The 23,504-nt window shown below is 39.7% G+C and overlaps 1 protein-coding gene across 2 annotated transcripts in view; it reads left to right on the top strand.

The window, feature by feature from the left end:
* Positions 1 to 21,609, top strand: part of LOC124717209 — a 149,103-nt gene extending 127,494 nt beyond the window's left edge. For both annotated transcript variants that reach the window (XM_047243989.1, XM_047243990.1), the window contains 2 exons: positions 15,766 to 15,863; positions 21,036 to 21,609. In XM_047243989.1, the coding sequence (XP_047099945.1) occupies positions 15,766 to 15,863; positions 21,036 to 21,105 (168 nt within the window). In that variant the 3' untranslated portion in view covers positions 21,106 to 21,609. The remainder of the gene's footprint in view (positions 1 to 15,765; positions 15,864 to 21,035) is intronic.
* The last annotated feature ends 1,895 nt before the right edge of the window (positions 21,610 to 23,504 follow it).

Here is a 23,504-nt window from a genome sequence, read left to right as displayed (position 1 = left end):
GTAGACCGTCAAATCCTGCATATGTCCAAGCAAATCTGAACATGTCCTGGAATTTTGGAGAGCGAAATTGATTATGTGTGAGTGCCTGAACTCTGATAATTGTCTAAAAATAAAAATTTAAACATTTTACTGGAGAGAAGATTTGAACCAAGCTGCTCACGCTAACCACGGGACCACGGCGCTCCTGTGCCCACATCATCCTTGATGTTGCCTATGTTGCCCATGGACTACTCAGTTTGTATATTTTGCTTATTTTTTCATAGTTCCACACAATTTCTTCCTGTTTTCTCGATTGATCTATGTGTTCAGTTTTTCAAGGCCTATCCACTGTGCCAAATTATAACTAAATTTGATGGGAGTGCGAAGGGGAGGTTCCCTTGTAAGTATCGAAGCTAGCACATAAATGACATGGCTATTGCGGGGAGAAATCGTGCACAAACTGGAACAAAATCAGGATTAGTGGCGAACAAACTACTTGATAGCAAAACGTGGACAGAGAGAAGTGTGGAAGCAACTATTCCGAAAAGTGACTACAAAAGCGAGAGACTATCAGCAATGTTGACATCTCACTTAGCGAGTAGGAAATATTACATGACAACCAAAGCGTTGGCCCTGATGCTGATACATTCGTCAAGTACTCGCCGCACGTTCTGACTGCTCTTTTACATTCCGTCGCGTCGGATTCAGTGGAACACAATATGGAAGATGTCCAACCGGAGGATGACCTACCTCATCTTCTCAATGAACAATTCTGCGAGGAGGTGGGATTCCGCGAAATGGATCTCCACAGTGCATTAGCACGGGATATGAAAACTGCTCCCGGATAGGGGAACATATCCTACACTATGATTTAACTGATTCTAGAGGTGGGAAAACGGCTAATACTCGGATTATATCATCCCGTATGATACACTCATACTGACATTCGGGTGCTGAAAATTGATCGCATTGTTCCCTGTTACAAGAGTGTGAAGCAACGGGAAGAAGCCATATCATAAAGGGGAATAACATTATTGTCATGCTTTTACAAAACGTTAGAATGCATGATTAAACACAGATTGGAATCATGGGAGGAACGAGTAGTACGGTTTTAGGAAAGTTCTACGCCCTTCTGATGCTCTTACCGCTTTAGTTACTGACATCCAGATTTGACTTACATTATTGGCAACAAGGATCTGCAGCCAGTTTCTAAGCAGCTTTTAAAACTTATGATTGTGCCCTGCTGCCACGACTAGCGCAGCAGTTGATGAACCTTGCACCGGCCGTTGTGACCGAGCGGCTCTAGTCACTTCAGTCTGGAACCGCGTGACCGCTACGGTCGCAGGTTCGAATCCTGCCTCGGACATGGCTATGTGTAATGTCCTTAGGTTAGTTAGGTTTAAGTAGTTCTAAGTTCTAGGGGACTAATGACCCCAAATGTTAAGTCCCATAGTGCTCAGAGCCATTTGAACCATTTGATGAACCTTGCCTGTGCAACAGAGCGTTAATTATATGATAAGATGAGCGATACGTTGAGCCCCAGTACATGAGCAAGGATTTGTCACAGGGTTAGATTTTATCGCCGCTGTTATTCAATTTTTACGTTGCTGATGTACATTCACTTTTGTAAACCAATGTCAAAGTGATACAACACGTGATGACCTCTGCTTCTATACTAAAAGCGTGAACCCCATGGAATGTAACTCCAGTTATCTCTCTGGAAAGATTTCAAGATTGGTTGCATGAGAATTCCTTGGAAATATTACCAGCCAAATCCCCAGCTTGCATATACAAGTGAAATAGATGGCAAGTACCAACAACGATGTTACTGGGTCCTTTTCTTACAGAAGTTGAACAAATTATCAAATACCTTGGCCACTATATTGACCAGAAAATTACTTGGTCAACGCATCTGAAGTACATCCTACAAAAAAGTGGAAGTCCATTAATATCACACATTCAATCAAGTAAGACCTTCGGCACACACACCATCAGATTATTTGACTTGTCGCTCTAACGAAGTAGGCGAGTGTCAGCAATATGTCTCGTGGTCTTATCGTGGCGTGTTTATCTCCTGCCGTTAGGTCAGACGATAGAAATGCCACTTGCATGCTTAGAGTAGCAGACTGACGGTGACCAACTTTAAACAGAACTTGATTAATTTTCACACACATTTATTAAAATAATAACAAGCATAAACATTATGTAACTTGATTCTGGATGTTATTTACAATTGACAATCTGAAGTTCCTTTGGTCTTGGTACGTTAATCTTATTCTCACATATCTCTGATACTTGACAAAATGTCTATACATTTATCTTCATGGCTATGTACAGGAATATGATAATCTTCTTAGGTGCAGACTGAAACTTGACTATAGACTGGTACAGACTAATGCAGACTGGTACAGACTGGTGCAGACTAATGCAGACTGGTGGAGACTAATGCAGACAAATGCAGACTGACTAATCGGAGGTCTGTACACTCGTTTAATACCTAGCGCATTCAGGTATCACTGCGCGAGTGTGATCCACGAGGAGAAATGGTTCTACGTTAGCAGCAATCTCATTGGCTGCGTTACATATTAATACGCGGATCAGTGGAAGCAGAATTTGGTCTGTCTCTAAGGCAGCGCCATCTCGTAGTGCGGAGACGGACGAGCACTGTGCCTGTGCTGTTGTGCTTAGCGGGGCGCGCTCTAGTGGGAAAGTTGTGTACGCGCTGACTATGCGGAACTATGTACACAACAGTGCACTATCTATCCGAGAGTGAATAATGGTGGATTGTCATGGCTGAAGGCTTGGCAGAAGCTTTTTGGAAACTGCACGACTGTGGTGAGTGTCTTCAACATGTGATGAAACCAAGGTGAAACCACATCCAGATGTTGTGGGGTTGTGCAGCCACCCATCATTACAGATGTTGGACGTCGTAGGCTGGGCAGACTGGTAAAACAGGACAAACAGCGAGTTGTGGTGGAGCTAACATCAGAGTTTAATGAATAGCGGAGTAAACGTATGTCTGAACAGACAGTGCATGAAACACTCCTAACAATGGGCCTCCACAGTTCACGACCCATGTACGTACCAATGTTAACACCACAACATTGACAAAATATTAATACCACAACATTGTCAACTACAACTGATATGGGAGCATTGAATGTTGGCACAATGTCAGCGTGATGCATGGTCTGATGATTTCCGGTGCCTTCTTCATCATGCCGATGGAAGGGCGCGAATCAGTTCTCTTCCAGGGGAACCTTGACACCTGTGCTGTGGGACAGAGACAAGCTGGCAGCGGCTTCGTTATGCTCTGGGGGAAAGGGGGCATTTACGTGGACATTCATGGGTCCAGAGGAGCATGTGCAAAGCACTATGACTGCTAGGGAGTATCACACAGTGGTTGCAGACCACGTGCAACCCTTCAGGACGGTCACGTTTCCCAACAGCAATGGTACCATGACTCAAAGGCCAGGAGTGTGATTGACTGGAACGAAGTACACAGTGGCGAGTTCCAGTTGATGTGCTGGCCCTCCAGCTTGCCAGATGTGAACCCAATTGAACCTATCTGGTATGTGATTGAACATTGCCTCAGAGCTCATCGTCCCAATCTCCAGAATTTATGGGAATTAGAAGACTTGTGTGTGCTAATGTTGTGCCAGCTTCCTCCATCGACCTGCCAAGGCCTCATTGCTTCTATGCCATGATGCGTCGCCACTGATACCCGTACCAAAATAAATGCAATAGTTTCACAGTCGCACAGTTTTCTCTATGCTCTGTCAAAACATATCTTTGTAACGTTTTCAAATTTTTCGTTGTGTAGACCGTCAAATCCTGCATATGACCAAGCAAATCTGAACATGTCCTGGAATTTTGGAGAGCGAAATTGATTACGTGTGAGTGCCTGAACTCTGATAATTGTCTGAAAACAAAAATTTAAACTTTTTACTGGAGAGAAGATTTGAACCAAGCTGCTCACGCTAACCACGGGACCACGGCGCTCCTGTGCCCACATCATCCTTATGTTGCCTATGTTGCCCATGGACTTACCGGCTATTAGGTAGGTGGTCATAATGTTGTGGGTGATCAGCTTATGACTTTGTAAGGTATGGTAATCGGGCCACATATGGACTGCAGTTGCATCTGCTATGGTTTGACTATTTATGCTGCTCTACAAACGCTTGGCAGATGGCAATAAAAAGCCATCAGGTACCGCTTGGGTGCTTTGCAGTAAACACCTATGAATCTCTTCTTGTCGAAGCTAATGACCCCTTGGTCGAATTCAGAAAATGTACATTGGATCTAAATATCTGCTCAAATGTGCACAATTTGTCCAAGATAATTTTGCATGGGGGCTTAATTATATATTTAATGCAAATAATTTTAATTTTAGTAGCTGTCTGTCCGGCTACGAAGTCTCGTAAGCGGTTGGCCCTGACTAGTTTTAGTACGCAATCTGACTGCATTGAATAACAACAAAGAATGAAAGAAAATTTCCATTAACACAATTAATTAATTAAGTCCACAACAACTATAAAACGTACGAAACCAAAGCACAAGTGTAACTGTTCTGCGTGTGGAAGTGTGATTCAACGTACACATCTGGCACGGTTCTTCTTCAATAAGACAAGAAATTTTAAATACCATTTATACTGAAGTAATTTTAAAAAATTGAAATACTATAATTGCGTAAGGAAACCAGAATTACACTCTAATACAAGAACACAAGCCAGATGCTTTGTTGACTGAACCTGTAATGACGCATTATTTAAGACATTGAAATAATAACAAGAAAAGGGAATTTTTTTACCTTCATATATATTGACGAAAAGCACTCTGATCATTACAATATCTCCATTCGAACAACATCTGCTGTCTAGCCCATCAACAACTGCATAAAACATGGAACAAGCACTCCCTACTACAACATCTCAACACCGACTCACTATTACCACATCTTGATAAGCACTGACTACTGCCACATCTCGACAAGCACTGCCAGTGGAGGCTGCTGAATAATACTCTTTGGCGCAATCTCTGGCGCTGTGGCTCAGTGTAGCCACCTTTCATATGCCCTTCCTCCACGGGTCAGAATTTGATGGTATTTTTGCCAGCATTGGTGGTGAAAATACCACCAAATTCGTCCACAAAAATACAGACAAAAATAAAAGATAATATTAATACGTAAATATCACATAATTAGACAAAATTTTAGCTTTGCACTGACCTTTCAATAACCTAATATATAAAATACAGTAAGCAATACAAATTCTTTTATACATGTGACTTTACATAATAGTTTACACAATACACAAAAAATCAGTTTATACAAATGTTCACATAAAATACTTTCAATGATTAAAAAAAAAAACAAGTAGTTGATAGTTCCAGCAGTAGCACCCAGCAATGGTCAACAGGTGCAAATACCAACAAGTGACATCATTTTAATAGAAGCAGTTCCATCAGTGGCACCCAGCAATGTTGAACAAGTGCAGACACCAACAAGTGACATCATTTCAGTAGAAGCAGTCCATCAGTGGCACCCAGCAATGTTGAACAGGTGCAGACACCAACAAGTGACATTATTTCAGTAGAAGCAGTCCATCAGTGGCACCCAGCATTGTTGAACAGGTGCAGACACCAACAAGTGACATTATCTCAGTAGAAGCAGTCCATCAGTGGCACCCAGCAATGTTGAGCAAGTGCAGACACCAACAGGTGACATCTTTTCAGTAGAAGCAGTCCATCAGTGGCACCCAGCATTGTTGAACAGGTGCAGACACCAACAAGTGACATTACCTGAGTAGAAGCAGTCCATCAGTGGCACCCAGCATTGTTGAACAGGTGCAGACACCAACAAGTGACATTATCTCAGTAGAAGCAGTCCATCAGTGGCACCCAGCAATGTTGAGCAAATGCAGACACCAACAGGTGACATCTTTTCAGTAGAAGCAGTCCATCAGTGGCACCCAGCATTGTTGAACAGGTGGAGACACCAACAAGTGACATTATCTCAGTAGAAGCAGTTCCATCAGTGGCACCCAGCAATGTTGAGCAGGTGCAGACACCAAGAAGTGACATTTTCAGTATAAGCAGTTCCATTAGTGGCACCCAGCAATGTTGAACAGGTGCAGACACCAACAAGTGACATTATTTCAGTAGAAGCAGTTCCAATAGTGGCACCCAGCAATGTTGAGCAGGTGCAGACAGCAACAAGTGACATTATGTCAGTAGAAACAGTTTCATCAGTGGCACCCAGCAAAGTTGAGCAGGTGCAGACAGCAGTCCATAATATTCACTATCACTAATCACACTGTTCATCAGAGTTTATCAGCAGAAATTAAACATGTCCTAGTGGCACCAATCATGTAGAAAAAGTGCAAGTAACAGTCCATAATATTCACTATCACTGATCACACAGTTCATCAGCAGAAATTAAACATTTCTAAGTGTCACACATCAATGTTGAACAGGTGCAGGTGTGAACAACAGTTTGAATGCACACACAATTGCTTTTACAAAATTATTATCAATGCTCTTACACTAAACATACAAATTATAATAAACACACAAATGATATCAGATAATTGTCATATTAACTATTACAAATACACAAATACCACTAAACCTATAATATTTATGGGTGTCAGTGCAAGCTACTACAAACAAGTAAAATAATATTTAGGAGATAGGTCGGTACCAATTATCTGGGATTAGGAAAGGAAAACACACAAAACACACTCACTCATCTTTCATCCACATTAAGTGCTACTGTGTAATTGAATAGTGTTCACTGTGTAAATACAATTCTGTCAAAGATTTGATGTTCGTCATGTGTATCAAGTAGTAGTGGCAGCAATATATAACAGTCAATAATAGTTAGTCAACGTCATAGTCATCATGTCAAGACCAATGTTTGCCAAGCCAAATCAAATGTACGGTTGCTGAACAACTGTCAGTGAGCCAAGATATGCAATTACTTCCTCTCTCCAAAAAAAAAGTATGTACTGCTTATTGATTTAACAAAGTGTGTGTAGACAATCTTCCTTCCACTTTAGTGTTCTAGTCTGCCATCTTCATCCTCCTTGTTCCATACAAACCAACAAAAAAATATGCTCCTCACTTACTTTACCTCTTATCCACCAAAACTCCAATAATCATCAGCATCACATAATCTCAATACTTCAATAATACGTCTTACGTCGATACATATAAACCTTATCATCAATATCATTTACCTTACCTCTTGTCCACCAAAACTCCAATAATCATCAACTTCAAACAATCTCAATACCTCAATAATACCTCTGCAATACGTCAATAAATATAAACCTTAGCATTAATATCATTTCACTTCCATAACAACTCTTTCCTCTAGTCAGTCTCCTCGAACAAGAACAGATAAAATCCTAGTGCAAACTTCAATTCATCTTCCCATACAATCCGAAGACACAATGTCCACACACAACCTCTGTGTAATCCATCTGACCCAAATCTTCAACTCATTATGAATTATAAAATACATTTTGGTTACCTTGTCCATCATTAAATAAAAGAAATGCATACATGACCTCTAACAGCCTTTAGTTTGAATAACTTCCAGTAAGTAAGTACGAGTATGGAGTGTGAATGATCATAATATTTCACAGTGTGTACACCCCTTCAAGAATTATGGCAAAACATAAGCAAACATGTGGAGTATTTCTTGTGTCAACTGTCACTTGCTATTTCAATTGCTCACGAAGAATGCAGTGTAATAACTGTCAATGTTCTAAACCTAGTGTTGGTATGTCATGTCGTTAGCTTCCTTCCTATTAGCATAAATTTCTACAGTTTCCATAAAACCTCGAGCTCATGTGACTTCAATGAAGTTTCTTGTACTAATGTCATTCGTAGAATTACGACAGTTCATTTTCTTATCTTAATATATAAAGCACTGAGCGTAAGCAAAACATGCAATAGCGAGTAAATATACCAGTAGAGAACAGAATGTCAACAAGTGGATGCAGCACAATCCCTACAATGAGGCTCTGCCAAGCGAACAACCTATAATTAATACCACAGTGTAACCTAAACTCCATGTTCGTACACCTCATATCAGCATTTCTATATACCAAATTAATGAGTAGTTATGACAACAAACAGAAATCTATAAATATGCAATCCATACGCAAAGCAGCAAATATATATCTTACACAATAACAGGTCATAATCATCATATCAGCATAAGCAAATAAATGTTCGTATGTAATCTTAATAAGTATACATGAAGGCGCAAGCAAGTAAATCACAAAGTGTAATTTACATACATAACCATATCAGCACAATTAAACATGTCATTATCATCATATCAGCATAAGCAAATAAATGTTCGTATGTAACCTTAATAAGTAAAAATGAAGGCGCAAGCATATAAATCACGAAGTATAACCTACATACATAACCATATCAGCACAATTAATCAGGTGACAATTATAATTTAAATAAATAAGCACAGCAGGCACATAATAAAAAAAATATGACGTCAGTGAAAAAGCAGTGCAGCCAAGCGATGCATAATATACATAAGTAACAACCCTGTTCATTAATAAAACATTGTCAAATTCAGCAAATGTACGCAAGCACGTCGCTTCACAAGTAAATTCATAGAACATGAAATTTAGCACAAAGTATGAATCACGTAATCGCGAGCAGCAAATTACGTCTAAAGTACGTACCTAAGTGGAAATATGTTACCTGAAAAATAAACTCAGTTAATAGTTACCTTTTTGGTTTATTACTTTTTTCTTCGAAATTACATTCTTCCTGAAATTTTCTCGATAGCAAGTCCTCTTAACGTCGGACACACACAGAATTTACCTGAAGGTCTTAAATATTTTATACAACCGTATCCTAAAAAATACTGAACGTTAATAACATAATTTATCAAGTCACTATAGCTTTATACTGAATTTAATCGGAGAAATTAGACTGTGTATTTGTTTACGGCTGTCAGTGCATTCGCACTGAGTGCTCGATCAGCTGTAGGCGCGTGACGTAGGAAGTAATTGTTTGCGGTCAACGACTGCCTTGTGTGGCGCGCAGACTTGACTGTTGCTTTGAGTATGTGCCGCCGCCGGAACACGGCCCGGCATCCTTGCATTCTCCGTGTGTTTACGTATAACTGTTGATGTCTCACAAGTATGTCATTCCACAAAAAATTTAACGTTCGATATATGATGTATTCCCTTAGAGCGCCGAGATTTAAGAGTTTCTACTTCGACAGTATAATTTTGCGAATTCTATATGGACCGTTATAAAGCAGAAAAAAATTGCGACACAAGCCCTTTCCTTTGTGAGACAAACGATGAGACTTATTTAACACCTTTTGACCAACTGACAGGTCTTTAAACGACCAGGACGTTTTGCTGATTTCTCTCTTCTAGCAGCCGCAGATGCAATATTTTGTAGGGCCAGGTTGACAACTTCAGAATGCCGCAGTTTCCGTGCAGGCGGGAAAGGAACTATTTCAGAAATGCGATTTGTCGGTGCTTTATTTTTTAATATCAATAGAGGCGGTAAAGAAGTTGAATCATTAGGGAGTTCATTCAGAATGTTTTGAAAAATATGAAGATACTGATCTCACGTTCTGTGATTCTGATGACAATAAAGTCGACACAATTTATTGATTTCCTTCATCCACCTCTCTGAAGCGTTAGATTGTGGGTGAAAAAGTGAAATGAAGATTGGTTTAATCTTACGACGCCGTAGAGTACGAAGCCAAATTTTAGAGCGAAACTGTGATCCATTATCTGATATAACCTTATCAACATGACCAACTTCTTTAAGAAAATGTTTGATGAAAGCGTTAGATACTGAAAGAGCTGTTGCTTTGCGTAAAGGTGTAAAACACACATATTTTGATGTCAATTCCACTGCTACCAAAATGTACGCAAAACCATTAGTAGAACGAACCACTGGACCGAACAAATCGACTGCAGCCATGTCCTTTAATTTCGCTGGAATGATAGGAAACAACGGTGCTCTGTGAGAAATAGTTGGCAGCTTGGCCTTTTGACATAATTTGCATAAACGAGGTGTGGCCAAATTGTCCAATCTAACAAAGTGTCTAAGAAAATTACAGAGAACAAGGAAACTACGAACATCACGTTTTGTAGTAGGAACAGCATCATTACGAATAGCGTCTAGTTTCTCTGGATCAGGAAAAATACCTTCTTTAGAAATAATATGACCAAGAAATTTCACCTGAGAACGACCAAATTCAGATTTTTCCAAGTTCACTGTAATGCCAACTCTTGCAAAAATACGTAATAATGAATCCAAAATTTTGTTATGCTCACTCCAAGAACGTTTAGCAATAAGAATATCGTCAACATATGAAGTAATATTGTCACGAAGATAAACAGGTAAAATTTTGTTTAAACTACAAATGAATGCTGCAGAAGATATAGTAAGTCCAAACGGTAATTTCCGAAATCACTTTTGGGCAAAATAGTCATACCCGGTTATTCTTTAACGACTCTATAGATAGATTGATAGTCGAAGAGTTGTTTTGACAGATGCAAAGAATAGTAAAAGAGTAGGCAGCGGTGCAGAAAACTAAAAGGGAAATAGCACCACTACAGCTCGGGGCCCTATGCACGCTACGGCACATATTCACTTAGTGTAGTGAATCCCCTGAGGACTTTAATAGCTGCACATAATTTCCAGTTTGTGACTTAGTGGCCAATTTGGTGGAAGTGCGTACATAAATTGATCTAGCCATGAACATGGATGTATGTCATTCTTAGAATTGCGAAAGATCTTAAATTTCCGAACAGTCAAGAAGTGTTTATAGTCAAAGTTTTCTCCTCGTGGCGACAAAGACCTACCGCGTCTATCCCAGTCCGAATGTCGATTATTGTCAAGTTCGCGCGCCTGGCGCTGTCTTGTTGCATCCCGTAAATGAAACAAATTACTTTCTTCAAACCCCTCTGCTATCTGTGATTCCAAATTTCTTTTGCTGTCTTTTCCTACGATTTCGCCTTCAATTTGTTTGACTTGCTTTCGTAATGCCTCAAATTCCCTTTTGACGCGTTCATTAAATTTTCCCTGATTTTCAACATGCTTATTTATGTTCTGGTACTCTTCGGTTTCTGCAAATGGCAATGGTGCTGTATCATCTGAATCTCTGTCCCCATTTAAACTAAGACTTGTCAATTTATCTGCAATCTCCTCAACTCTTTCGGATAAGTCACCTATTTGTTCTTTCTGTTTATTTACGTCTTCCGTAAGTATCGCGACTCGGATTTCAGTATTGACACATTTAGTAGTTAACTGTTCATATTGTTGTGTTAGGTTATTTATTCTGTCATTTGGTACGGATTCCTCGATTTTCTCAAATATTTCTTCCTTATCATGTGCACGTTGTAAATTTAACTCTGAAAATTTTTGTACTATCGCGCGATTTCTTTCTTCCTGCTCTCTATCCTGTTCCTTTTGTCTGATTTCTATTGAAATTAATCTATTATTGTCAGCATTCAAAATCGGTTGTACTTCCTCTCTAATTTCTTTCTTTAATTCATCTTTCATGTTTTTGAAACATGTCCCTGTTCGTGAGCCTAACTGTGTTTCCATTGTTTCCATATCGGTTTTACTTGTACCTATTTGTGAGCCTAACTGTGTTATCATTGCTCTTAATTCAGATCCCAAATTTAATATTGAACTCATCAACTGCTCCATATCTTCTGTCGTTAACCACGTATTTTGAAAATTTATCGATTGTGAAAAATTTTGAACTGTTTCCGGACTATTTTCCCGACTTATTAAATTGTTTTCCACTTCATTATTCATCATCCTGTTCTCCTGTGTTGGCGAGTTCGCCATGTCAACAATTTCGTTATTCTGACTATTCATCATTTTTGCCTTTTTCGCGTAATCATTTACAAAACATACAAAACTCGTCACTACGAAAATTACACACAATGACACTTTATCTCCAACAATACCATTCACACCAAATGCTTCCCTCAAACACGATTAACGAACAATTGAAATCTTCCTAACTGCACAAAATTGTCAAACCCATATACAAGACAACAAAAATTAAATTCTGCAAAAAATACCATTAGAAGAATGACAATTAGCAAATCTACACATGCAATATAGACTACAATTACTAAACTACAAATTACTACAACAATACTACTGTCTACTATTTTTACAATCAGAAGAATTCCAAGGGACGATCCGAAGCAGCGGTCGCGGTCGCCACGTGCATGGGGGCTTAATTATATATTTAATGCAAATAATTTTAATTTTAGTAGCTGTCTGTCCGGTTACGAAGTCTCGTAAACGGTTGGCCCTGACTAGTTTTAGTACGCAATCTGACTGCATAGAATAACAACAAAGAATGAAAGAAAATTTCCGTTAACACAATTAATTAATTAAGTCCACAGCAACTATAAAACGTACGAAACCAAAGCACAAGTGTAACTGTTCTGCGTGTGGAAGTGTGATTCAACGTACACATCTGGCACGGTTCTTCTTCAATAAGACAAGAAATTTTAAAAACCATTTATACTGAAGTAATTAAAAAAAATTGAAATACTATAATTGCGTAAGGAAACCAGAATTACACTCTAATACAAGAACACAAGCCAGATGCTTTGTTGACTGAACCTGTAATGACGCATTATTTAAGACATTGAAATAATAACAAGAAAAGGGAATTTTTTTACCTTCATATATATTGACGAAAAGCACTCTGATCATTACAATATCTCCATTCGAACAACATCTGCTGTCTAGCCCATCAACAACTGCATAAAACATGCAACAAGCACTCCCTACTACAACATCTCAACACCGACTCACTATTACCACATCTCTATAAGCACTGACTACTGCCACATCTCGACAAGCACTGCCAGTGGAGGCGGCTGAATAATACTCTTTGGCGCATTCTCTGGCGCTGTGGCTCAGTTTGGATGTTGGCAGAGAAACGCTTTACTGGTTGATACTGGTACCACTGTGTCACCAAATCGCAACAGTTTCGCACCATCCAACTTGCATGAAAGATTACAAGAATCTTATAACAGATTTAGACATTCGACTGGCTGTACCACACGTGGATCCTAATATGAGCCCGCAACTGTTAAAAAACTTTTTAAGTGGTTGGGAACATGCGCGCCATCTCTACACAGCAATGCAGATGGCGTTGAAAGGATATATTACAGCGAACAGATGAACATAATGCCCACTTCAAGCTCCCTCCGGAAACCTCAGTACTTACAGCGGAGCTCACCGCAATTCTAGAGGCTCATAAATTTGCTGGTGGCCTAGCTATAGATACAATCGTTATTCTGACAGACTTACGATCACCATTACTCCTCATATAGAACCATTTCATCAATAATGCAAAAAATTAATTTATGTACCAAATCACAGACTGTACTGTAGCATTACGGTGTCATATCAAGAAAATCACTATGCTGTGGATAAAGTGATACCATGGTATAAGGGGCAATGAAACTCTTGATGCTCATGGTAAGAGTGACATCCACCACAGGACAAAGGCGTATAAACATGGTTCTTATATTCAGACCTGGTGCAAGATGTGTGGCAGCAGATCGGAATTACAGAACCCCAGCACCAGCAAAGAGGAATGTATTATGCAGCTATATTACCTGATACGAATATGACCATGGTAATCCAGTGCTGTGTAACACACATCGTTTCTGGTTATCATGTCCCGCCTTCACTTTAACCATGGACAGTTGTGGCTGCGCCTCTGTCTACTACACCTGGATGAGTCACCCCTGTGTGACTGTGGCATGGAGAAGGGCGCTATGTTGGGTAATAAATTATCCTAATTAAGTGAGAGATAAGGATAACAGTGACTGGGGATAGTAGCAACCATCTTAGATTGCCTTATTGTGCTGTTAATTATCCTTATAGGAATTCCAGGTTGGTTGGTTGGTAGGTTTTGGGAAAGGAGACCAGACAGCGTGGTCATCGGTCTCATCGGATTAGGGAAGGATGGGGAAGGAAGTCGGCCGTGCCCTTTCAGAGGAACCATCCCGGCATTTGCCTGGAGTGATTTAGGGAAATCACGGAAAACCTAAATCAGGATGGCCGGACGCGGGATTGAATCGTCGTCCTCCCGAATGCGAGTCCAGTGTCTAACCACTGCGCCACCTCGCTCGGTCTGGAATACCAGGATAACAGATCACCCTAATTGGGTAATATATCAGGAATAAGAATAACTGTCACAAATAAAGCCTCTTATTTACCCTCTATCCCACAGGATAACAGTGCACCATTAATATGTAAGATAACTGAGGTGTAGTAGTGTGGAGATACTGGAACACGTGAGGCAATACTGACCCTACGGCTTATCTTAGAAACTAGATTAAGGAAAGGCAAACCTACATTTCTAGCATTTGTAGACTTAGAGAAAGCTTTTGACAATGTTGACTGGAATACTCTCTTTCAAATTCTGAAGGTGGCAGGGGTAAAATATAGGGAGCGAAAGGCTATTTACAATTTATATAGAAACCAAATGGCAGTTATAAGAGTTGAGGGGCATGAAAGGGAAGCGGTGGTTGGGAAGGGAGTGAGACAGGGTTGTAGCCTCTCCCCGATGTTATTCAATCTGTATATTGAGCAAGCAGTGAAGGAAACAAAAGAAAAATACGGCGTAGGTATTACAATCCATGGAGAAGAAATAAAAACTTTGAGGTTCGCCGATGACATTGTAATTCTGTCAGAGACAGCAAAGGACTTGGAAGAGCAGTTGAACGGAATGGACAGTGTCTTGAAGTTATAAGATGAACATCAACAAAAGCAAAACGAGGATAATGGAATGTAGTCGAATTAAGTCGGGTGATGCTGAGGGAATTAGATTAGTAAAGGAGACATTTGAAGTAGTAAAGGGGTTTTACTATTTGGGGAGCAAAATAACTGATGATGGTCGAAGTAGAGAGGATATGAAATGTAGACTGGCAATGGCAAGGAAAGCGTTTCTGAAGAAGAGAAATTTGTTAACATCGAGTATTGATTTAAGTGTCACGAAGTCATTTCTGAAAGTATTTGTATAGATTGTAGGCATGTATGGAAGTGAAACATGGACGATAAATACTTTAGACAAGAAGAGAATAGAAGCTTTCGAAATGTGGTGCTACAGAAGAATGCTGAAGATTAGATGGGTAGACAACGTAACTAATGAGGAGCTGTTGAACAGGATTGGGGAGAAGAGAAGTTTGTGGCACAACTTGAGTAGAAGAAGGGATCGGTTGGTAGGACATGTTCTGAGGCATCAAGGGATCACAAATTTAGTATTGGAGGGCAGCGTGGAGAGTAAAAATCGTAGAGGGAGACCAAGAGATGAATACACCAAGCAGATTCAGAAGGATGCAAGTTGCAGTAGGTACTGGGAGATGAAGAAGCTTGCACAGTATATAGCATGGAGAGCTGCATCAAACCAGTCTCAGGACTGAAGACCACAACAACAACAACAACAACAGTGCGGAAGGGGAGCGTAAGAGATCAATGGGAGCGGGTTGGGGGACACAAATTGTTGAAGAGATAAGGATGACTCACGGTAAATCACTGGGCCAGAATCAGCGTAGCATCCACTTACAGTATCTGATTTTGATAAGAATCACGTTTCATCAGTTTTGTTCAAATGACTTATCAGTGTATCTCAGGTGAGCTTATTTTCATGACGAGCTACCACCAAAAATGGCATTAAATTAAGAAATCTGATCTGTACTACTAATGTCAGTTTCTTTTTATACATTTCAGGGAAGCTCTGCCAAGCTCTTACCATGGTTGATTGTAAAAGCCCTGACGGCCGTAGCAGTTATTGTAATAGCTGTTATCTCGTGGTCTGCTGTTTTTTGGTATGAACGTCCTTCCGACACCATTATTATATTTTTTATGTGCGTCATCTACTTGTGTAAGTATACTATTATACTGACTGGTGCATAAGTCGCTCAGCTCTAGCTGTAGTTATTCAAGTTCTTGTTTAATAATTGCCTATGGTGCTGGAAACATCCAAATAATCCATTTTCACAATGCACATAAAACTAATTCAATCTCTTTATTTACACGTGTTTTATTTCCTAACTAGCTGAGCATTTATTCCAATCTACCATCAGTCCATCTCCTCCATCAGCCCTCTCTGTCCATATCATCCTTCACTCCCTGTCTGACCATTTCCCCCACACCCTCTTTGTTTCTACCTGACCCACCCCCCTCCTGCCCATCTCCCTGTCCTACTCCACTTTCCCCATCTCTCTGTCAATCTGCCCTCCCCCCTCTGTCCATCTTCTCCTGCCCCTTATGTCCCTCTGCTCCCCCTTCTGTTCATCTAATCCTTCCCCTCTAAATCCATCTGGCCTCCCTCTTGCTTTGCCCATCTCTTCTTACCACTCCCTATATTGATCTCCTCCTCTCCCTTCCTTCTGACCACCTCCCACTCAACCCTCTCTGTCTCCTCCTCTTTCCTTTCTCTGTCCATCTCTTCCTAGCCCTCACTCTGTCCAACACCCCTTTTTTTGCCACTTTCTCTGTCCCTGTCTCTTCTATCTATCCATCTCCTCCCCTCCCTATTTTTACCCATCTTCTTCTCCCCTCTACTATCTCCATGTTACAATTTTCGCCCCAGTTGGAGGTTGGTTGTTCTTGCCCCCCTAGTAGTTCTTTCCACACTGTTACCAATACGTGTACCAAATTTGATTTAAATCGACCAGGGGTTGAGGATGGGATTTTTACCGTCGCTTTTCTCGTGCACACGTACGTCAAATATGTATTACATATATTTAACATATTACTAGAAGAAGGGATCGGTTGGTAGGACATGTTCTGAGGCATCAAGAGATCACCAGTTTAGTATTGGAGGGCAGCGTGGAGGGTAAAAATCGTAGAGGGAGACCAAGAGATGAATACACTAAGCAGATTCAGAAGGATATAGGTTGCAGTAGGTACTGGGAGGTGAAGAAGCTTGCACAGGATGGAGTAGTATGGAGAGCTGCATCAAACCAGTCTCAGGACTGAAGACCACAACAACAACAACATATTTCACATGCGTTTGCACATATATTTAACCTGTATCATTAGCTAATTTCGCCTTGCAGTTTCATTTTGGTGCAGTTCAATGTTTATGACGTCTATTCTGAACTATGTGCTGTAAAATGTTATAATTTTGCAGGCACATGTAGTGGTATATATGGCAAATGTCTGCGAAATGTGTTGTGAATAGAGTCTGCAGTAAGAAAGGAATAAATGAAAGCGTTATGTTGTATCTACTAAACCGAGGCCCACGAGAAAGATAGGCTGTGATGCGTACGTCACAGCACAGCAACTATTTCAGACCAGTTTAATAATTATTCTTTAATACACGTTTAAACGCATACAAGTTCTCTATAGCAAATGAGGAAGCTAAGGCGTTTAGTGGGTACCTTTCTATTGATGACTTGATTTCCTACGGGCCCTTCAAGGAGCTGAGTGTTCGCAAAGTATGGCGGACAAGACGACTAGTTTGATGTCATAAGTTTGTTGCAGACCCGTATTTGTCATGGATCCCGTTGTGAACTTTTGCCGTACAATGATATAAATTTTCCTGTACATACAGTAGTATATGTGAATACTGTCTGTAAAATGGGTCACGAATGCAGTTAGCAGTAAAGAAGTAGTAAATTATAACGTCATGTTTCTTGCAGCAGTTTTGCTCCATGAAAATGTACTAAGCGATAAAGTGTTTTTCTTTCATCATTTTGTGGGAGTCTCCAGCAAGGGAAGGTTTCGTTAAAATTGGAAATCATGTGTAAAGTTTATTGGAAGTATATTAATGCACTCATTCTAAAATACTAGATGAATAAAGTATTGGTATTTGCGCATTGATAGGTAAGTGATTTTAACCCCACAGCGTTTCGTTCCAGACTGTAAGTGGTCTGTATACGAAGTTTGGTTCAAACCAATCCAGTAGTTAACGTGGAGATGTGGAACATACATGCAACACTAGGTTTGGATCTGATCATGCTTAATGCAAATGTTTTAAATGTGTAGTCAGCCTAACTAATATTACCTTTACTACAGCTGAAATGAATATTTATGACAAAGGGTTAAAGTACAATGTAGCATCAGTTATAAACGGTAGTGCTTAAAAAACATTGTTGCTATTGTAACATACAAATAGCTCTAGACATAGCCCAGTTAGGAGTCCATGAAAAGGAAAAACAGATTTACTAACAAAGGTGATAGGATTATTGAAGATCAAATAAAATATAAGAAATAGGTGGATAATAATAAGACCCAAAATAATCTTATCATAAGTGGAATTAACGAGAAATTAACACTAGACAAATCTATTGGCCTGAAAGCAGATAAGGATGCTAGTGCAGTCATTATAAATGAGAATGATTATGTTACTAAGGTAAAACGCTTTATTACTACTAATAGTACTACGAAATAAAATAGAGGTCCTACCAATAGATTTAATGCTTTAATCAGCAAAGCTTTAAATAGTGTAATTTCATCCTTACAGAGAGGGAGGTTAATGAATGTTTGGTTATGAACTCACGACCAACCACACTCCATGCTCAACCTCCTTAAGACCAGATATACTACACATCCTGTAGTTAATTACATTAATAGTCCTGCATACAGAATGAGTAAGAAACCTCACGCCCTAATAAAAAAAATTATTACACTTTTCAAACAGACTATGAAGTTCAAAATGCCACTGATGCAGCGTTACTCAGATTAAAGATATACCTATATCTAGAGAAGGAAAATTTATACGATTTGATGTATTAAATCTACTCGCCAGTGTTCTAATAATAGACATTATAAAAAGAACTTACTCAAAGACAAAAAATAGGAATAGCCGAAATTGAGAAAACTATATAGTTGTTACAACTGACCTTATCTTTATATTATTTTAAATTCCAAGATGAGATATATACACATGAGATGGTGCTGCAATGGCAGTTGTATTGTTAACAGACTGGCAGATATTTTTATAAGTCGTACACATTTTTTCTCTAGTCATCACCAAAAGTCTCACCTTCAGGTCGCAAAGGAGCGTTATGACTCAGTACCACACAGGACCAGAGCAAGTAAATGGCATCCTCCACCAGGATTTTGACCACCTCTCGTCATGCCCTAAAATGAGAAACTTCCTATCCATTATAATTCCCACCCCCTCCCACAGTGCTATTCCACCATCCACTGAAGAACCTACACAATATCCTTTTCTTTCCCTACTCCACACCTGATCGCAGGCCTTTGCCTCATCGCTGCTGTCCCTGTAATAGACCAAGATGCAAGATCTAGCCTGTGCATCTTCCCACCACCGCCTACTCTGGTCTGGTCATAAGCATCACTCATCCCAAAAAAAGGCAGGGCTACCTGTGAATGCACTCATGTGGTCTACAAGCTCAGCTGCAATCACTGTGCTGCATTCTACGTGGGCATGACAGCCAAGAAGCTGTCTGTCCACATGAATGGCAAACTGTGTTCAAGAAACAGCTGGATCACCCAGTTGCTGAGAACACTGCGCAACATAATTTCCTCACTTCAGCGACTGCTTCACAGCCTGTGCCAGCTGGTCCTCCCTGCCATCTTTTAATGCGCATGTAGAGACTCTCCCTGCTATGTTCCCATAATCCCACTGGCCTCAACTTTCGTTGGTCATTATCCTTCATCCACCTATCCCCTTCCTGTCACCATTCTGGCACTATCTCATTATCTATCCTTCTATTCCGCCACTGTAACCTCTGGTCTCTTTACTTCTCTGTTTTTCCACTACCCTTCCTCCCTCTATCTAACCTCCTTTCTGCACCTGCCTGCTTTACCCCTCCCCACCACATCCTTGTATGCTCCCACAAGCAGCACTTTACTGTCCCCCACCACTACCCTGCTATCCCTCCCCCTCCCCACATCAGGCTCCTCCTTACCCTCGCCACCCAGATGTTTCTCCCATCATGCACAGATGATCGCATTCTGGCCTCAGCTCCTAGACACAATGGTCATGTGCCTCTGAGTTGTGTGAGTGTGTGTGTGGAGGGGGGGGGGGGGGGGTTGCGTGTCATCTGCTTCTTCAGAAGACCACCTTTTAACTGACAGCTTACTTGTTTAACAGTGTTCTTGCCATGCCTTTCTGCAACTCACAATCTCCATTATATGGTGAGTAGCAGTCTTTGCTTTTATAATGTTGTCATTATTCTATTCTGGATTTTTCGTTGTTTGATTTCAAAAGTTAACAATAGACACAGTATAAAATGCAGAGCCTCCAGAAATTTAAAACTAAGTGAAGTGAAGCCTTATTAGTCGTACCTTGTACAAATGAACTGAATTGTTGAATCATGCTATTAAACAGACTGCTGTGAATAAACCTCCATACATACTTCACACAATAACTGCAAACCTGGAATACGTGTGAAACTCTTGCTACCGGCCGCTGTGATCGAGCGGTTCTAAGCGCTTCAATCTGGAACCGCGCTGCTGCTACGGTCGCAGGTTCGAATGCTGCCTCGGATATGGATGTGTGTGATGTCCTTAGGTTAGTTCTAAGCCTAGAAGACTGATGACCTCAGATGTTAAGTCCCATAGTCCTTAGAGAAATTTGAACCATTTTTGTAACTCTTGCTGAACTGTCAGTAGGAAGTAAACAGTAGTTACATAGAACAACTGAAGAGGCAACGGCCTCTTCCAAAGTAGCGGTTTTCTTTCTAATGCAGTTGAATAAATATAGCTATCAGAAACATGAATAACATTAAATAGTATAGCAAAACAGTACCGTTAATACAGCATATGGGTTAAATTCCTACAGTTTGTCTTTATTGTGTTAAGGTATCCCTGAAGGTGCTGGTACGTGATAGGATGTGCAGGACATATCGAACGTATGATTTGACAGTCTGCTGAACGGTATAGTGTATTTCTGGCTAAACAAAACCTTTCATTTTCTCATATCTGGCTCTTCTATTTTATTTTTCAGTAATGCCCCATTACATTTGAAATGTTTAACATCTGCCTACAGCCTCTGTGTATTTCTCACTTTTCTCTGCCAGTGCCCAACGTGTTCTTCCTGCGAGTCGTGTACAGCTACTACTGGACGCTCCGAAAGAGACAAGAATCTGACAGGCTGGTACCTGATAGAGTGAATGTATAGATGTGAAGTGAAATCGTCGCTGTTGGCAGTTTGAATCATCACTACTTCTATGGAACATTTAGCTCATGAAACTGCTTTGGACATCCGTGAATGTTGAAGGAAGAAAGGTTGTCGTTATTATTTTTTGATTTTGACAGGGAATCTTGTATCCAGGTACTACAGTTACTGCGAACAGTGTCTGCACTTTATACCTCTGACTGAACTTACTGCTTCTGTTTTCGTAAACAGAGCATTTCATAAATAATTAGAGAGACTACTAAAGTGTACAAGAATTCATTTTGCAGTGTTTCGCTTGGAACGAACTTTGTATATATAACCTTCAACTGTTGATTCTAGCAAAGCATAGTGCAGTATTTGCTATTCAATGTTGTTCGATAAAAGATACACATTTATTTTCATTATGTGCATTTCCGCCATTGAATTTCAATTTTTGTAACTCAATGATCTTCATCCCATGTTGTGTAATCTGTAGATAAAAAAATAAGACTATTTGACTGTATGATGTTGTTAACTGCAGATAAATGGTTGAATGTATTTTCGTTGAAATTATTAAATGAAAATGTTCTATTCCGCTAATTTGCTAATTTTCTTCTATAATTGAATCCCTGTCATGAAATTACTGTCATCTGTCATCTGTCAGACAGTACAACAGAAGGAACTGGCAAAAAATTACGGTGTTTGCACAAGATAAGCTATTTTATCTTCAAGTTAACAGTACTGTACCTCAATAATAAAACCAATCAAGCACCTATCAGCAATTTTAGTTTATAAAACATCGGCATTTAGGATCTACAATGGCTTATACCAAGGATCCCCTATGTAAATCATGATATTCTATCAAAGAAGTAAAATGTTGTTCTATATATCTTGTCTGAACTTGATTTAACTTTGAACCACGAAAAATCTTTGGTATAAATCATTGGCAAATGGGGTACACCAACAATAAAGTCAACAGTTCTTTATGTGGGAACGAGGAGGTTGAACTAATTCTGATGTAAGAGAGTTTCCTAGTTTTGGTACACATAAAATAACACAGGCAGTTCTTCAGTAAGGCACAACATAATCACTGTGCAAAATAAAGAATTTAGAATTATTAATATTAATAGAAATACAAGGCTAACAATGCCCTTTATTGGCGAAAAACCCACGCGTTTGACATAGGTAGAGCATCATCAGGTTATCTCGTGCGATGTGGGTCGCCACACACAACAGCACAGAGTAAGACCACCCTCACAAAACTTTAAATATAGCCACAGAACAAACTGCCGGGGACATGTTTACAATTTTGTGAGAGTGGTCTTACTCCGCATTGTTCTGTGTGATGACCCACATCGCACGTCATAACCTGATGACGCTACAAGCGGGTAAAACGCGTTGTTTCTCAGCCAATATAACCCACGACTGTCCTCTAATATTTATCACAACAGAACGTTGCTGTAGCACTTCGCCGCAATGGATTGGAATAAATTTTAAGATTTAAAATTACTTATGGCGTTTTAGCTCTGCTGCAGAAGTAAACTGACGATGAATAGAAACTCTTCAATTTGTACGAAATATTCTAAGTTTCCGGAATAACTGGCTTGGTGTCTTATTTTCGCTACCGTGTCAATATCGAATATTTCAAGTGTGCCAGTTTTGCTCGCACCAGCAAATCCGACTTCGTAAATTAAACAGCAGGCACGTTCTCAATAATTACTACAATTCTCTTAGTGAGACAGCCGTGATGATGGCCGCATACTCGAATTCTTATATTCAGTCTCACAGGAGCTTCCACAGTAAAACCAGTCTGCAACATACCAAGAGTATTAATGGTACAAAATATAACTACACCACAACACTGGAACAAAAATGAGTAATTATTCTCACTTAAAGAAACCTACATGTGTCTTAACAGATTGTGGTTATCAGAAGAAAAGGTGAAGAGGGGAGCACAAAAAGACGGATATTGTTTTACAGCGACAACATTTTCTAAACTGATTACTTCAGACTTTACGCATTATGAACTGCATGTCTCTCATACCTGTGTCTATTCTTCATCACAAATAACACATTAGTAGTCAGACAATTATATCTGCTCTACAATAAAATACTTTTATTAAAGCAAAATAGGGGATAAATTACAAATATGTCGGTATAACGTACTCATCTATATGTTTATTTAAGTCTAACAAATGACTCACCACACATTTAGGCTTTGGTGTAAATTTTTCTCTACGACACGCTAAAAATAATGTATATATCTCAGATTCACATATACATAGAAGAAGGCAAAACAATCTACACTACTCTATAGTAACTCCGAATTTGTGTCATAAAAGACTAATGTAGACAGGCATAGTACTCTTTTATAATCAGCCTCCGAAAATAA

This window comes from Schistocerca piceifrons, chromosome 9, assembly GCF_021461385.2.
Source record: "Schistocerca piceifrons isolate TAMUIC-IGC-003096 chromosome 9, iqSchPice1.1, whole genome shotgun sequence".
Classification (NCBI taxonomy): domain Eukaryota; kingdom Metazoa; phylum Arthropoda; class Insecta; order Orthoptera; family Acrididae; genus Schistocerca; species Schistocerca piceifrons.
Note: the sequence above shows the minus strand (reverse complement) of the source record. Positions and strands in the feature narration are given on the sequence as shown.